Source organism: Syngnathus acus, chromosome 14 (assembly GCF_901709675.1).
Source record: "Syngnathus acus chromosome 14, fSynAcu1.2, whole genome shotgun sequence".
Classification (NCBI taxonomy): Eukaryota; Metazoa; Chordata; class Actinopteri; order Syngnathiformes; family Syngnathidae; genus Syngnathus; species Syngnathus acus.
The window spans coordinates 9,289,318-9,305,234 of NC_051099.1; the positions used below are offsets into that span (position 1 = coordinate 9,289,318).

Below are 15,917 nucleotides of genomic sequence, written 5' to 3' on the forward strand. Positions count from 1 at the left end.
CGCCCGCGCGCTGCGTTTGCGCGATCGGACCAAATTAAGCTCCCTGCGCACTGAGGTCCACTTAAATTTTGGAAAGTACATCAGGACTTTAAAAATATTTTCTAAATTTTAGCGACGGCTCTGTCACAATAATGCGACCAGCGCAGTGCAGTTGCGCGGTCGGCGACTCGCTACGGTTGCGCGTTCGGCGGTGCGCTGCAGTTGCGCGATCAGACAAATATGCGCAAATGAAAAAATGCTTAAAAAAGGCGGGGTTTTTTTGTCTTGAAAAGGATTACATTTGTTTCCATTATTTGTTATGGGAAAAATAGATTCGGAATTCGACCGATTCGCTTCTCGAACCGCCTTCTGGAACGGATTGTGGTCAAAAACCAAGGTTTGACTGTATTTTTGCTATTCTTGTTAAAATCACACACGTGAACTGGAAATGACAATAACACATAGCGAAAGCCAAATTGAGCAAATTGGCTATTTTAGAAGTGTGTGTCAAACTGGTAGCCTTAATCAGTACCCAGGAAGTACCTCTCGGTTTAAGAAAGGTTGGTGACCCCTGCACTAAGCAGACCTACAGGAGGAAGTGTTAGTCTACTGTAAGAAACAGCACGCTGGAAAAACTTGACCCGAGGTGACAGAAACGACAGACTTTCTGCGTTACCGCCACCCTAAACCCTGTAGCACCTTAGTAGTCACACCTCCAACTCTCCCCTTCCACGCTTAGCCTGGATGTCAAAACTGTAGCAATTTCCGTGCGTCTTTGTATAGATTAATAATTGTGCGTGAGTCTGCTGACATTCAGCACTGACAAAGTGTGCGACTGATCACTCCCCCGTGTCCCGCATCAGTCATGTGACCTGCATGCGTCCCAGATGGTGTGTTGCAAATATTTATTAGTGAGAAATATGAAACTTGATTTGTTTGACTGCGCTGCTGAAGTATGTATGGAGTGCGCGAGTGAGCGCGCATGCCGACGAACAAGAAGTTGCACATTTTTCAAAATAGAAAACAAGCTTGTTAGATTGAAGTTGGTTTTCTCCAATTTGTAAATACTTTTACAGCCGTTGTGTGACAGCCTTTTCAGTTCAGAGTAAAAGTTGAAACAAAGCATCAGTTTTCTCACAAAGCTAACCCTCATTTGGGTCGCAGGTGAGCAGCAAAAAAAACAAAAAAAAATTTCTCCAGTGAAGGCAGTGCTTTATCAAGTAAGTAACAAGACAAGAATTCAGAGTCCACCCTTGAGATGCACTTAGTTTATTCTGTGGAAAAACGACAAGGAGACGTGGAGAGCGCCCGCCCAACAAGTCATGGCCGTCACAACATTAGACAATGTATTTGAAGCTGTAGGTGGCGTCGCAGGAGAGCTTGGTGCCCCGGCATCGGCAGCACAGATCCTGTCGGTGAGGCCTGGTCATGTTGATGTGTCTCTGCTTCTTCTCGCAGCTGCAGCACGTCTCGGAGCAGCCCTGGAACACCACACGGTAAAGGTGCGCACTTTCATATTGACACCACATGCAAGTGTCAAAAATGCAACACAGGAATGACACGCCTTCCTCAATCATGCAGCTCTGCCTACCTTGCATATGATGGACTCCACTCTGTAGGGGTTGAAGCCCACCTGACACTTCCGGCAGAGCTGCTTGTAGTACACCTGTGGTGATGCATCACATGGTTAATACTCATGGAAAAATTAACATTCAAACAAGCCAGGTTCAAATCAGTTACACTTTTCAGGGTAATTTATCTCACTCTTTTTTTCTGCATGTTGCAAGAACCTTGCATTTGAACAGGGGTGTGCAGACTTTTAGTGTCCTCAGTCAGTGACTTAACCTTGTTGGTTCCCGAGATGCACCACACGTAAGCACTCTCCCACCGGATGTTACACTTTTTGCAGTGGAAGAAGCCGTACCTCTGGTCCAGAAACTACACAGCACAGACACACATTCACATCGTAAATGAGTTGACCCACTGAATATTTAACACTACACCAATATAAATTAGTTTAGCTGTGTAAATTCCACCCACATGCACATTTTTTGAGCACTTCTGTTATACAAGAAGTATGCACTGTACGTGAATGTAGTTTTTGTTTTAAACCTAGAATGTCGCCGGTGCATTTGTTTCCAGATCCTATCACTAATATCAAATGGAATTTTTGGGAGAACGACAAAAACCTGTAAATTGGAGCCCCTGTTGGCCCGATGAACAGTGGCCTTGTGGACCTGTTCCGGATGTTTGCTCCCCTCCCGCTCGTGCTCGTGCTCCTTTTCCTCGTCACGCGCCTCTTCCTCTGCGAGCTCCATGTGAAAGCCGCGCTCGAACACGGGCGAGTAGATAGACACCGGTCGGGTGAAGAAGCGCAGCTGGCTCACTGAAGGAGTCTTGTCGCTGCCGCCACCAGGGCAGTCTTCGTCCCTGTCCTCCTCTTCCTCCCCCCGCTCCCCCAAGCCAAGCAGCGTCTTGGGCCCCAGGGAGCACTGCACTGTCTTGTCCACTTTGGCGTTCACTTGCACGCCGCAGTCTCGGGTTCGGGCTGCGGGGGCCGGCCAAGCCTGGCCCAGGATGGCCTTGCACAGCTCCAGGTAGTTGACACCGTGCGGCGTCACGAAGCGCGCCTCCCGCTTGGGCCAGCAGACACTCCCCGGGGTCGGGATCGGGCCCGCGGCGGGGGCGCACACCACGCCGTAGGGCGGAGGGAAGGTGGTCGGGAAGCCCTCCATCCTGGAGCCACGGAGTGAAAACTGAGCAAGGCGTGCCCGTTTGGGTTTATACCACGTGATTAGACGGAGCGGACGCCAATTAGCTGATTGGGGACTGGGCCAGTGTTCCAAAGTTCCTTTAAGTGGAATGGAAGACTATGGGTTTTTAGAAAAAGGCCATTCTTAGGTTAGAATCGCTGAATCAAATGCTTATCTTTATACATTTTAATCTATATTAATATTTCCTGGATACTCAAGTACATACGGTTCCTCATTTGTGAACTCCTTTGTCACTATTATAATTTTTAAATAGAATGCTCCAATTTATTAGTAAATGGCCTTCCTTGAAAACAAATGCCTCGTAAATATTTGTCATCTCTGTTTTCTGCAGCGCGTGCGATGTGCCTCAAAATGTTGTGTTGGAGCGCCCCCTATCACATTACTACGTTTGGCTTGAGACAAAATCAAATATCGATTCACTTTATTTTCAGGCAGGTTTCCTTGTATTTTCTTTTTACGGGAACTTCAAAAGTCTTTCGCTGCAACTCTCCCACTAAGACTTAGTATTTGTCAACCACGAGATGTATATGTATTTATGTATATAAGTTATTCAATGAAAGCTGTGTATATTTCGTTAGACCTTTTGCATGCTTTTGACTGAATCGCGAGCTTCCCCGGAGCGCCTGCGGGGGACGCTCCACGCCCGGCCGGGGATGCTAGACGATGCAGTGAACGCTCGCTCGCATATTGGCGCCATTTTGGAGCCAGGAGGGGTAAAATTGCAGCAGAGGACGGCGGCCGAGCTCAATTCAACACAAACAGGTAGCGTAGCGAAACGCCGCCATCGCCGCCTGCATTGCAGTCTAATACATAAACACCGTGGCTCGCCGGAGCGCACTGGAGATACCTGGGGAGGGAGGGAGGGGGGGTGGGGGTGAGCAAGACTCGGCTAAGACTGCCGTGCTTGTGAGCCGGAGCGCAGCCCGCCTGGGTCCGCAGCCTTGTGCAAGCGTCTGCGCCTGTGGCGCGGCTGAGCGCGGTGGTTGGTCCTCATCCCTCTTGAATCACATTGATTCCGTCGCGCGCGAGTATCGCCGAGTCTCCCGGGTGTTTAACCGGCGGCGGTCGTGGGGTGTTTGGCGAGGAGGCAGCGGCTACCCGCGGGGATGTTTTTGTTCGTGGCCGTCCGTTCGCCCTCTCTGTCGCCACAGAGCTTCGTGCCGCTAGCTGCGTTAGCTCCTCTGCTAGTGACGGTTAGCCACCTAGCTGCTAGCTGAGCTCGGCTAGCTGCATTTGCTCTCTTAGATTCAAGGTTAGCGTTTTAAAAGCTCCCCGAGGCTGCTCGGTTCCTCACGTAAATAAAAAAATGCTTTCGTTTCTTTATCATTTTTACATTTGAATTCTATCGATTCTCTCGAATTTAAAGCTTTGCTAATGTTCAATTTAACCCTCTGAACACAACACGAGGCTAATTTGTTCTCTGCTTATTTTCGACTTTTTTCATCGCAGCAATTTTCACGCATGTATTCTTGATTTAATAATTTAGAAGTACGCAGAGAAGAGCACATATCAACGGCACAATTTGAGAGGTATTACAATGTAAATTTAGTCTCCATCAGAAAATAAATCAAGATGTTTAACATTCATGAATGCAAATCAATAATAATCTGACGCTACTGTTCCTGCAAAGTGGGACGTAGAACAGAAAGTGTTGACAGACTCAAGAATGATAGTATCAAATATAATGCGTTGAAATTCCAATCAAAGTTGATTTCTTGATGCAGTAATTAATACCTTTTTAGCACAGTACAGCAGTCAGTGAACATTTTTGTGACACCTCAGAATATTTTTGGACGGAGCGGCATAGAAACACATGCTCATTTGTGGGACGGGGGGCTCCCTGAAAATGTGTTTGGTTTTATCTATCAATAATCAAAGTCTGCGTAGTTAACTGACACAGCTGTGCAATTGACAGTTGGTGGTTGGGTAAATGGAGCGCTCTATCTTCCCCTACTGCTTGACCTACCTATAGAGTGGCTGTTTGTTTTTATCTATCAATAATCAAAGTCTGCGTAGTTAACTGACACAGCTGTGCAATTGACAGTTGGTGGTTGGGTAAATGGAGCGCTCTATCTTCCCCTACTGCTTGACCTACCTATAGAGTGGCCAAAGTGCTTTCAGGACGAAGCCTCGCGTTCACGTGTCTTTATGCACAAGGACCCGCTGGCCACCAGTTAAGGTGTCAGGACAAGGACACTTGGTCAGTTGACGGTCAGCCCCTTCGGTCCTCGGATGACCTGCTCAACCAGTTGTTGTTGGATTAATTGTTTTGGTTATTATTCTGCTGTTTGTTTCTGTGTTCAGGCAGCGAAGGGCATCCAAAGGATGGCTCACTCTAAAGTCCGAGCCGCAGACGGGAAGGTGGCCTACCCCCCGGGGGTGAAGGAGATCTCTGACAAGATCTCCAAGGAGGAGATGGTCCGCCGCCTCAAGGTGAGCCCTCCCTTGCGCTTCTTTCGGTTGAGTCTGCGGTGACGTCCTTTGTCATCTTCCTTCAGATGGTGGTGAAGACCTTCATGGACATGGACCAGGACTCGGAAGAGCAGAAGGAGCTCTACCTGAACCTGGCCCTACACCTGGCCTCTGACTTTTTCCTCAAACACCCCGACAAGGATGTGCGGCTGCTGGTGGCGTGCTGCCTCGCCGACATTTTCCGAATCTATGCTCCCGAGGCACCCTACACCTCCCCCGACAAGCTTAAGGTGCCGCTGCATCCGGCTACCGGGTCCAGTTTTCGCTACCTCGGCTTCATGGGTTCTCTTTTCCCGCAGGACATTTTCATGTTCATCACCAGGCAGCTCAAAGGTCTGGAGGACACAAAGAGCCCTCAGTTCAACAGATACTTCTACCTGCTGGAGGTGCGCGCCGAGCACACCACTTTCACCGTTCTCTTCCAACGCGTTTGTCCTCTGCGTCGGTCGCTGTCATCGACTGAAATCTTGTGATTGTTTTGTTCCTCACGCGCAACGTTTATTCTGCGCAGAACATTGCCTGGGTCAAGTCGTACAACATCTGCTTCGAGCTGGAAGACAGCAACGAGATCTTCACCCAACTCTACCGCACGCTCTTCCAGGTCATCAAGTGAGTCCTTCCCGCCCGGCCCACTTCCGCCCGGGCACCTTTTCATAAATGACTCCCCACTCGCCCCTTTGTTTCCATAGCAACGGCCACAACCAGAAGGTGCATATGCACATGGTTGACCTGATGAGCTCCATCATCTGCGAGGGCGACACCGTGTCCCAGGAGCTGCTGGACACGGTCTTGGTCAACCTGGTGCCAGCCCACAAGGTGTGTCGAACGTACTCAGACGTACGGGACGGGCGCACACGCATGCTTGTGTTCAGTAGCCCCCCCCCCATTCACTGAGCCACCTGCAGCTGAGTACTCTGTTCCTTGAATCTTAGGGTTACTGAAGAAGAAGAAAAAAAAAATATATATATATAGATCATTAATATACACACACACCTAAATATGACCCATTATTTATATGTGGTCTTTGCACGCAGAACTTGAACAAGCAAGCGTACGACCTGGCCAAAGCGCTGCTGAAGAGGACGGCTCAGGCCATCGAGCCATACATCACTAACGTGAGATCGGTTCCGCTCAGAATCTTTTCTCCCGCGTGTCATCGATAGGCGCCTAACGTCTGCGCCTCGTTCAGTTCTTCAACCAGGTGCTGATGCTGGGCAAGACATCCGTGAGCGACTTGTCCGAGCACGTCTTCGACTTGATCCTGGAGCTCTACAACATTGACGGCCACCTCCTGCTCTCCGTGCTGCCCCAGCTGGAGTTCAAACTCAAGGTAGAATTGAGCAAAAGGCCTTTGGAAGGGATGTTTTTGTCACAGGCGCAATGGGGGCACACTCACTTGACTTGTGAGCGCTATTAGTGAGAGAGATTTCAGTCTGTGTAATGTTGACAGCAGCGTCTCAACGGCAGACGGAGAAAGCTCATTCAGCGCTGTCCCCCTCACTCTCTCGCTTTCCTTCAATTTCCATCACGGTGAAGGACTTTCTCCGTCTCTCTGTGCAGAGTAATGACAACGACGAGAGGCTGCAGGTGGTCAAGCTGCTGGCCAAGATGTTTGGCGCCAAGGACTCTGAGTTGGCGGCGCAGAACAAGCCGTTGTGGCAGTGCTACTTGGGCAGGTAGATCTCAGAAAGCCAAATCGATGCGGTGGCCGCCGTCCGACTCCAACACCGGTGTCCTCTCGCAAAGGTTCAACGACATCCACGTGCCCATCAGACTGGAGTGCGTCAAGTTTGCCAGCCATTGTCTAATGAACCACCCTGACCTAGCTAAAGACCTCACAGGTATCCGACACGTCCGCCAGCAAAAAAATGTGCGCGTATACAAACAGCCTCGAAACATGAAAAGAGCATGTCGTGCGCTCCACCCACTTTGGATGTGGTCTCCCTAAAAGGGCGGGCCTGTCTTTTGAGCACAACGCAATCCAATCGTGGCTCGTTTTCAAATTCATCAGCGTTCACCGAGATGGGTCAGCTTGCCAAAATTGCAGACTTTGTACGCACGGCTCCTGTGTTTTCGCATGTGTCGGCAGAATTCTTAAGGGTGCGTTCGCACGACCCGGAGGAGGCCATCCGCCACGACGTCATCGTCTCCATCGTCACCGCCGCCAAGAAGGACCTCTCTCTGGTGAACGACGCCCTGCTCAACTTTGTCAAAGAGCGTACCTTGGACAAGAGGGTAAAGAAGCGTCAGCTGAGGCTTGACTTTTGAACAAGGGGTCTTATTTACTGCGTGCCTCCCCTCTCAGTGGCGTGTACGCAAGGAGGCCATGATGGGCCTGGCGTCCATCTACAGGAAGTACTCGCTGCAGGGCGAGGGTGGGCGCGAGGCGTCCAAACAGATCTCCTGGATCAAAGACAAGCTGCTTCACATCTATTACCAGAACAGCATCGACGACAGGTGCGACAGTGGTCGGCAACGAGCTGACGTGGGCTTTCCTGACAACCCCCCCCCCCCCCCCCCCCCTCCTCAAATACAGGTTACTGGTGGAACGCATCTTTGCCCAGTACATGGTCCCTCACAGCCTGGAGACGGCAGAGAGGATGAAGTGTCTTTACTACCTCTACGCCACTTTGGACACTAATGCTGTCAAGTGAGTTGTACCCGCAGCCAGACAGTAAGACAGACAGACTGACTGACGGACACCCTTCCTTGTTACACGTTGACCAACGCTGCATGAATTCTCTCCCCGCAGAGCCCTGAATGAGATGTGGAAGTGTCAGAATCTACTGAGACACAACGTCAAAGACCTGCTGGACCTGGTCAAGAAGCCCAAGGTGGGTGCCACAAGTCTGGATTCTCACACTTGAGGCAAGCAAGTGTGCTTATTTGTCTTGCTTTTGCTTTTTGTAGTCTGAAACTTCCAGCAAAGCTGTTTTCGCCAAAGTCATGGTTATCACCAGTAAGGAGGCACTTTTTGAGTACTTTTTCTGAGGGAGCCGTCTTCAAAGTTCCCTAAGATGCCCATTGTGTGTGCGCATGTGTGTCAGGAAATCTTCCAGATCCAGGCAAGGCTCAAGATTTTGTCAAGAAGCTGGCCCAGGTGCTGGAGGACGACGAGCGCATCCGAGACCAGCTGGAGACGCTGGTCAGCCCTTCATGCTCCTGCAAGCAGGCTGAGTTGTGTGTGGTGAGTTCTAGGGCACGTTAGCACACAAGTCCAGCTTTCTGGCCTCGTCGTCAGCTCCGAGCAGACGGCACGTGAAAAAAACCGTTTTCTTTTTCTTTGTTTTTGCCAATTCAGCGAGACATCACAAAGAAACTAGGCAGTCCCAAGCAGCCCAGCAATCCTTTCCTGGAGATGGTTAAGTTCCTTTTGGAGAGAATTGCTCCCGTGCACATCGACACAGAGTCCATCAGGTAGTCGCAGAGCGAGCTGTGGGCACCCGTTAGCCAAAAAGGTGAAATAAATCCCGCTCTCTTGGCAGCGCTTTGATTAAACAGGTCAACAAATCCATAGAAGGAACAGCCGACGATGACGAGGAGGGTGTTCTCACAGACAGCGCCATCAGAGCCGGCCTGGAACTGCTTAAGGTAAAAAGTCTCACTCGCCACCCATTCGTTGACCTTTCCAGATACACACCTTTGCCACAAGTCAGAATTTAATCGGTAACCCGAGTAGCGTGCCTGGATGATTTGAGATGTCCTTCCGGCGGCTCCCAGGTGCTGTCCTTCACGCACCCAGTGTCCTTCCACTCGGCCGAGACCTTCGAGTCCCTGCTGGGCTGCCTGAAGATGGATGACGAGAAGGTGGCCGAGGCGGCGCTGCAGATCTTCAAGAATACAGGCAGCAAGATGGAGGAGAGCTTCCCACACATCAAGTCGTATGTGCCGCGCACGCTCTGCAGCCTTTGACGAATGCTGCTTGTTCTTGCTTGCGCAAATGTTCCTGTCGGCCGTTATTCTCTGCGTCAGAGTGGCCTCTGATTCTCGGCTGCCTCCCTTAGTGTCTTGCTGCCGGTGCTGCAGTCCAAAGCCAAGCGGGGCCCGCCTCGTCAGGCCAAATACGCCATCCACTGCATCAATGCCATGTTTGCCAACAGAGACACTCACTTTGCGCAGATCTTTGAGGTTAGTTCACATTGTGGCGAGCTTGCTTCCGCACGGAGAACTCGACTCAGCGCTTGCGCGTCTCTGGTGCGTAGCCGTTGCACAAAGGTCTGGACCCAGCCGACCTGGAGCAGCTCATCACCCCTCTGACCACGCTCGGTCACCTGGCCCAGCTGGCCCCCGAGCAGTTTGCCGCCCCCCTCAAGTCGCTGGTGGCCAACTTCATCGTGAAGGATTTGCTCATGAACGACAGGGTATGTACACGTCAAGGCGCCTTTTTGGAGGCACAGCACACCACATGCCTGTACATTTGAAGCAAGGACTGCCAAAAAGATGGACCACCACGGTTTTGTTTGTAGATTCCAGGCAAGAAGACCACCAAGCTTTGGGTTCCCGATGATGAGGTTTCTCCCGAGACCATGGCCAAGGTTGGTGACTCAGCGCGCATCCCTAAATGTGGACACCCACACGCAAACAAACAAAAAAAACAATAACCAAGCAGTTCCCACTTGTGGCAAATCCGCCTGATGATGTGAACGCTGTGATGTTTCAGATCCAGGGCATCAAGCTGATGGTGCGCTGGCTGCTGGGCGTGAAAAACAACCAGAGCAAGTCTGGCAACTCCACGCTGCGCATGTTGACGGCCATCTTGCACAGCGACGGAGACCTCACAGAGCAAGGGAAGATGGGGTACGAACGCACGCCTAATGTATTTTTTAATTTGTTTACTTGTTTTCAATCCTCATTTGCTTATTGTCAGCAAACCCGACATGTCGAGGCTCCGCCTGGCTGCCGCCTGTGCCCTGCTGAAGCTGGCCCAGGAGCCGTGTTACCACAAGATCATCACGCTGGAGCAGTACCAGCTGTGTGCGCTGGTCATTAACGTACGTGGGCTCCACCGACAAACTGTGCCCGGGCTTCCCAAGCGACAGTCTTTTTTTGTGACTTTCAGGACGAGTGCTACCAGGTGCGTCAGGGCTTTGCGCAAAAACTGCACCGGGGCCTGTGCCGCCTGCGCCTCCCTCTGGAGTACATGGCCGTGTTCGCCTTGTGTGCCAAGGACCCCGTCAAGGAGCGGCGGGCACACGCGCGCCAGTGCCTGGTCAAGAACGTCAACATTCGGCGCGAGTACCTCAAGCAGCATGCCGCCATCAGCGGTGAGCGCCGGCAAGCGGACTGTCCCGGCCTTTGGAACGAATGGCCTGGCCGTAACGCTCTGATCATTTGGGATCCAAACAGACAAGCTTTTCTCGCTGCTGCCCGAGTATGTGGTGCCGTACGCCGTCCACTTGCTGGCGCATGACCCAGACTACGTCAAAGTGCAGGACATCGAGCAGCTCAAAGACATCAAAGAGTGAGTTCGGCCGGCTGTTGCTTTTCATTTGCAGCAGGCGGGCAGCGCACGTTTCGCTTTTGACTCTCCTGTGCCCTTCTACGCCAGAGCGTTGTGGTTTGTGCTGGAGATCATCATGGCCAAGAACGAGAACAATAGCCACGCCTTCATCAGGAAGATGGTGGAGAACATCAAGCAAACAAAAGACGCACAGTCGCCCGCTGACTCCAAAACCAACGAGGTAGCTGTTGCCGCGTCCTCCCTCACTCCTGTCTCAAGCTGACAGCGCGCCGACCACCTCCCTCCCCCGGCAGAAACTGTACACGGTGTGCGACGTGGCCATGCACATCATCATGTCCAAGAGCACCACCTACAGCCTGGAGTCGCCCAAAGACCCCATTCTGCCCAGCACCTTGTTCACGAAGCCCGATAAGGTTGCCACCGCGATCCAAACATCTTTAAATCATCTCCTAACATCACATTTCAAAGATGAATAGAAGTAGTTTTCTTGTTGCTGGGCAAAGTTCGTAAAGCTCCATCAAAGTGTGGGCATGACCCACTAAGCACGAGCGACAGTTGGCTCAAACTTGTTGCAATTAAAGTGCGCTTCTCATTTCAGAATATCAGCAACACAAAATATTATCTTCCGCCTGAGATGAAGTCGTTCTTTGCGCCGGGAAAGGTGAGTGCGCCTTTGCAGTCATTGTCCAGGAAAGGTGAGTTTTGCTGTCGTCGTCCTCATCATTCTGACGCGTCATTCTGCGCAGCCCAAGTCTGCCAATGTCCTGGGCGCCGTCAACAAACCGTTGTCGTCGGCCGGCAAACAGATCCAGAGCAAAGCGTCCCGCATGGAGACAGCCAGCAATGACGACTCCTCCTCCAGTCCGGGCTCGCCGCAACGCGCCAAGAGCAGGTAGAGGCCACGCCCGGCGACGGCCCCGTGAACTGCAGCCCCATTTGGACATTCTCATTTGTCAGCCTTTGTCATTTGTCGTCCTCTCAGGCACGACAGCGCTGAAATGGACCACAGTGAAAATGAGGACTTGAGCAGAAAGCGAGCGGACAGCGCCGACAAGGTAACACCAAAAACAAAATTACCTCAACATAAGCAACAACATTGGCGGGAGCCGACGAGGAATAAGAGTTAGGTTTTGTCCAACTCTTGGTGTCTTTCCAGGAGAGTGAGAAGCCTCGTGGTCGCAAGCGCGGCCTGACAGCTGGCGACGACGGCGACATCAAACCCAAACGCGGACGCAAAAAGGCCACGGCCGTGACGGAGGCTGAGGACATGTGGGGGGATGAGGACAACAGGCCCGAGGACGAGCAAAACAATCCTCCCAAGAAGGGACGCAGGGGGCGGCCCCCCAAGGCGGCCGCATCGGGCAATCAGGACGCATCGCCCGCCAAAGGGAAGAGAGGGCGCAAGAAGGCAGCGCCGCCCCCAGAGGACGACGAAGAGGACGACGAGGAGAGGCCCGACGAGGACGACGACGACGACGACGAGGATGGTGGTGGCGGCGCTGAGAACGTGGAAGTCAAGACCCGGGCTGGACGACAGGCCAGGACTCCCAGACGATCGCAAAGGTGAAAACGCCAGTGACGTACCGCTTCCTGTAGTGTCTTGGCCACCAGCGGCCAGTAAAATACATGGTTTCTCTTAGTCCCTTTTCCCACAACAGAACATATCCATTTGCCCGAGGCCTGTGAGTGTTGTTTATTGTTCACTGCATAGGTTGTGTTCAATTGCAGACATTGATGCGAGCTCTGCGGAGAGGGTTTTCTGTTCTACGTTAGCATTCAGCTTAGCCAACATTTGAAGTTGCTATGACATATTTTTGTTGTTCGTTGGCGCGCCAGCTCCGACGTGGTGGAGTTGACGCCGCAGAAGAGGAGAGGACGACCGCCCAAGTCGGCGCAACCTCCCCCCAAGAAACCCACGTAAGCCCACGCTTTGGACAGCATGAGACTTTACAGGGCTGATGAACTGAATTCTTTAGTAACCAAAAACAAAATCTTACCTGATGTGCACAATGGCTTACTAACAGAATTTGTTTGATTGCTGGAAATGTTTCTTTGTTTGATTCAGGCGGGGAGGACGGTCAAAGGCGGGAGCCGCTAAAGACGACTCTGAGGACGAGGAAGACCAGGAGGATGACGAAGTGCAGGAGGAGGAGCCCACACCTAAGGTTGGCAAAAAATACCACTGCTTACCTTCAGCGCTAACGTGCAACGGTCGACATGTTTACGACGTTAATGTCTGACATGTTTCCATTGTTTAGGACAGCGGTTTCCTACATGTTTGGCAGTTCAGCATTAAAACGCGATTGCGTCGTCAGCCCAAGTATTGACTCAACTCAAAGGGACAGCGTGTAGGATTTTTTTTGCCATTGTGTGGTCAGTTGGAAGTGCGTGCATTTAGAAACGATCGCAGTTTGTGAGCTGTGTGACATCACAAAAGACTTGCGCAAGTATAAGCACTTTGCGTTTTTGAGACATTTGAGACAATGATCCCATCGTCTCCGTCATCATATATGGCAACCTACGTCATATGACTCGCCATGACCAGATGGGAAAGAAATGTGCGGAGGTTGACGCCATATGACGTTTGGTTGCATCCTATTCAAACGAGAAGTGGCTTTTTAAAAAGTGCCACATTGTCCCTTTAAGACTCATCGAAGTTGTTTGCGACGTTTACTGGACATAGTTTGTGGCTCCGTTCAGACTCCTTACAAGCTGCTTTTTTGCTCAGGGTCGCAAAAAGGCGGCGGGCCGAAGAAGATGAGTTAGCCGGCGGCTGGGGGCCAAGGAACGAAATCTGAAATATGGATGAACCACACGAACTTTTCATACGTGCTTTATGGCCACTGCCGCACGGGCCTGCACGCATGCGCACCTCGCTAGTTGCTGCGTCCCACTTCCTACTCGCTGTGTTCCCGGCTGCGTCGTTGTTGGCCTCATGTGAGTTGGCTAGATGTTCATTTTTAGCACAACGATACAATCAATGTGCTTGTAAATACGTAGTTTCTTTCTGTGCGATTCATGTGTTGGTGTTTGTCGTGTTCGATGCTGACTGCAGGGGGCGCTTGCCTTATTGTTGTTACTAGGAAAAAAGCAAAGCTTCCCCCACGGCTTTCCTCCACCTGCTCTGAAATTGATCACCTGTTTTCGTGCTGCCCCCTTTCAAACATGTTTTGTTTTGTTTACAGCCTGTACATTAACAAGACCTTTTTTACCGTGGATTAAAAAATGTAAAAAAGATCATGTATTAATTTATTTGAAGTCGTGCTTTGTGTCTGGAAAACAGATGTCACTTTTGGTGTCATTATGACAGTAACTTTTTTTCTATTACAATTCGTGCAAATTTCGATTGTAATCAAATTACTTGATTGTCATTGACTGTAACAGTCGAGCGAATGACTTCCACCAGGGCTTCTGCACACAACTCAAATGCTTGGAACGGTTGTCATGACATTTTTGAAAATTTTTATTTTGGTGCAGGGTCCCTTGGATGAGGTCAGAACAATCTTCTCTCGTCACCCATTGGGCCTGTGTCCTGAGCAGTAATAAAGTGTTAATGGTCCTTTATTGCCCCGGGGTAAACACATCTGTGTTTTATGGCCAGCAAGAGGCTGCTGTTACTTGGGAACCGGACGCGGGGCAGCAGCAGCGTCGGCGCCCCGGCTGTAAATTTGATGCATTAAGGCCTCTCCACCACCTGTGTCACATTACAAACATCCACGCAAAATCTAAAGCCTCAGGGCTGTTTCCTTAAAAACATGGAAGCAGAGATTCAAGAATATTTATTGGCCATGTTTGAGCATGCCAAACAAGGAATTTGTCTTCGGTACATCTCAGCCTCTGTTCAACATTTAGGTGACTAACAACACTCAGGACATGTGCGAAAATTGACAAATATTTTCAAACATCCCCTGATCTTCAACTCCCAGGAGGGCAAGGAAAAACTCAAAACTCCTACTAGGGGAAATGAGAAACCTTGAGAAGTTAAAAGTTAAAGTCCCAATGATCGTCACACACACATCTGGGTGTGGTGAAATTTGTCCTCTGCATTTAACCCATCCCCGTGTGATTTTGATCCATCCCCTGGGGGAGAGGGGAGCAGTGAGCAGCAGCGGTGCCGCGCTCGGGAATCATTTGGTGATCTAACCCCCCAATTCCAACCCTTGATGCTGAGTGCCAAGCAGGGAGGCAATGGGTCCCATTTTTATAGTCTTTGGTATGACCCGGCCGGGGTTTGAACCCACAACCTTCCAGTCTCAGGGCAGACACTCTACCAATAGACCACAGATGGGAGGATCCCTCTTCCAGGATGACGAGGCTGCAATGGATGCAGAGTGGACACATAGTACACAATACAGACAATTCAAAGATAAAGCGTCGAGAGCAGGATGTTTTTGCACAGCAATGTCTCTGAGAATCTAAGAGTGGCGTGAGTTCATCAGAGCGACAGCCTGGGGGAAGAAGCTGTCTCTGTGTCTGCTGGTTTTGCCGTACAGTGCTATGTAACGCCGTCCGGAGGGGAGTAGTTCGAACAGACTGCAACCTGGGTGAGAAGGGTCTGTAGAGATGTTACTTGCATGTTTGCTGGTCCTGGACTGGTACAAGTCCTGGATAGATGGGAGGTTGGTTCCGATTATCTTTTCTGCAGTCTTGATTGTCAGTTGCAGTCTGTGCATGTCTTGTTTGGTGGCCGATCCAAACCAGACAGTGATGGAGGTGCAGAGGATAGACTGGATGATGGCAGTATAGAAGGTCTTCAGCAGCTCCTGTGGCAGGTTGAACTTCCTGAGCTGTCTCAAAAAGTACAGCCTCTGCTGGGCCTTCTTCCGGACAGAGTCTATGTGGCTGGGCCATTTAAGGTCCTGAGAGATTCTGGATCCCAGGAACTTGAAGGTGTCTGTGGAAAGAATAGTATTACTGTGGATAGTGAGGGGTGAAAGTGGTGAAGGGTCTCGCCTGAAGTCCACTGTCATCTCCACAGTCTTGAGCGGGTTCAGCTCCAGGAGGTTTTGGCTGCACCAGTGGACCATCCGCTCCACCTCCTGTCTGTATGCAGTCTCATCACCGTCCCGAGTCAGTCCGATGAAAGTGGTGCATATTTCAGGAGCTTCGCAGAAGAGTCGCCTGAGGAGCAATCGTTAGTGTGGAGAGAGAAGAGCAGTGGGGAGAGGACGCACCCCTGGGGGGCGCCAGTATTGGTGGTCCGGGTGTCGGATGTGATGGTGACCAGCCTC

General features: G+C 51.0%; 2 protein-coding genes across 9 annotated transcripts; one reads left to right on the forward strand and one right to left on the reverse strand.

The window, feature by feature from the left end:
• Positions 1 to 1,218: 1,218 nt before the first annotated feature.
• Positions 1,219 to 3,285, reverse strand: LOC119133949 (zygote arrest protein 1-like). 2 transcript variants are annotated; one of them, XM_037270292.1, is made up of 4 exons: positions 2,169 to 3,285; positions 1,825 to 1,917; positions 1,571 to 1,645; positions 1,219 to 1,460 (listed from the first exon to the last, which is right to left on the reverse strand). In XM_037270292.1, exons 1-4 carry the CDS (start codon positions 2,712 to 2,714, stop codon positions 1,317 to 1,319), a joined length of 858 nt encoding a protein of 285 aa, XP_037126187.1. In that variant the 5' UTR covers positions 2,715 to 3,285; the 3' UTR covers positions 1,219 to 1,316. The 2 variants fall into 2 exon arrangements, with proteins under 2 accessions (XP_037126187.1, XP_037126186.1); XM_037270291.1 differs by having other exon boundaries at positions 1,744 to 1,917.
• A 96-nt stretch (positions 3,286 to 3,381) lies between these two features.
• pds5b (PDS5 cohesin associated factor B) lies at positions 3,382 to 13,923 on the forward strand. Of its 7 annotated transcripts, XM_037270161.1 has the most exons (36): positions 3,654 to 4,732; positions 4,855 to 4,964; positions 5,058 to 5,186; positions 5,252 to 5,455; positions 5,525 to 5,611; positions 5,737 to 5,834; positions 5,915 to 6,041; positions 6,260 to 6,340; positions 6,415 to 6,555; positions 6,786 to 6,901; positions 6,972 to 7,066; positions 7,315 to 7,460; positions 7,531 to 7,682; positions 7,762 to 7,875; positions 7,978 to 8,059; positions 8,136 to 8,184; positions 8,273 to 8,412; positions 8,527 to 8,642; positions 8,711 to 8,816; positions 8,946 to 9,106; positions 9,230 to 9,353; positions 9,428 to 9,586; positions 9,692 to 9,760; positions 9,886 to 10,022; positions 10,093 to 10,216; positions 10,285 to 10,489; positions 10,572 to 10,686; positions 10,774 to 10,906; positions 10,980 to 11,099; positions 11,285 to 11,347; positions 11,433 to 11,578; positions 11,669 to 11,741; positions 11,843 to 12,249; positions 12,523 to 12,603; positions 12,752 to 12,851; positions 13,415 to 13,447. In XM_037270161.1, exons 3-36 carry the CDS (start codon positions 5,079 to 5,081, stop codon positions 13,445 to 13,447), a joined length of 4,212 nt encoding a protein of 1,403 aa, XP_037126056.1. In that variant the 5' UTR covers positions 3,654 to 4,732; positions 4,855 to 4,964; positions 5,058 to 5,078. The 7 variants fall into 7 exon arrangements, with proteins under 7 accessions (XP_037126054.1, XP_037126056.1, XP_037126053.1 ...); XM_037270159.1 differs by lacking the exons at positions 3,654 to 4,732; positions 4,855 to 4,964 and adding an exon at positions 3,382 to 3,515; XM_037270158.1 differs by having other exon boundaries at positions 3,654 to 4,964.
• The last annotated feature ends 1,994 nt before the right edge of the window (positions 13,924 to 15,917 follow it).

Bases quoted from the DNA above. Each gene is read 5' to 3' on its own strand.
- LOC119133949 (XM_037270291.1), bottom strand. From the start codon at position 2,714: ATGGAGGGCTTCCCGACCACCTTCCCTCCGCCCTACGGCGTGGTGTGC. The intron at 1,646-1,743 runs GTGAGATAAATT...GCATCACCACAG, and splicing joins GCAACATGCAGAAAAAAAGA to GTGTACTACAAGCAGCTCTG. The intron at 1,461-1,570 runs GTAGGCAGAGCT...GTGGTGTTCCAG, and splicing joins TGGAGTCCATCATATGCAAG to GGCTGCTCCGAGACGTGCTG.
- pds5b (XM_037270159.1), top strand. From the start codon at position 5,079: ATGGCTCACTCTAAAGTCCGAGCCGCAGACGGGAAGGTGGCCTACCCC. The intron at 7,683-7,761 runs GTGCGACAGTGG...CCTCAAATACAG, and splicing joins CAGAACAGCATCGACGACAG to GTTACTGGTGGAACGCATCT. The intron at 7,876-7,977 runs GTGAGTTGTACC...CTCTCCCCGCAG, and splicing joins TTGGACACTAATGCTGTCAA to AGCCCTGAATGAGATGTGGA.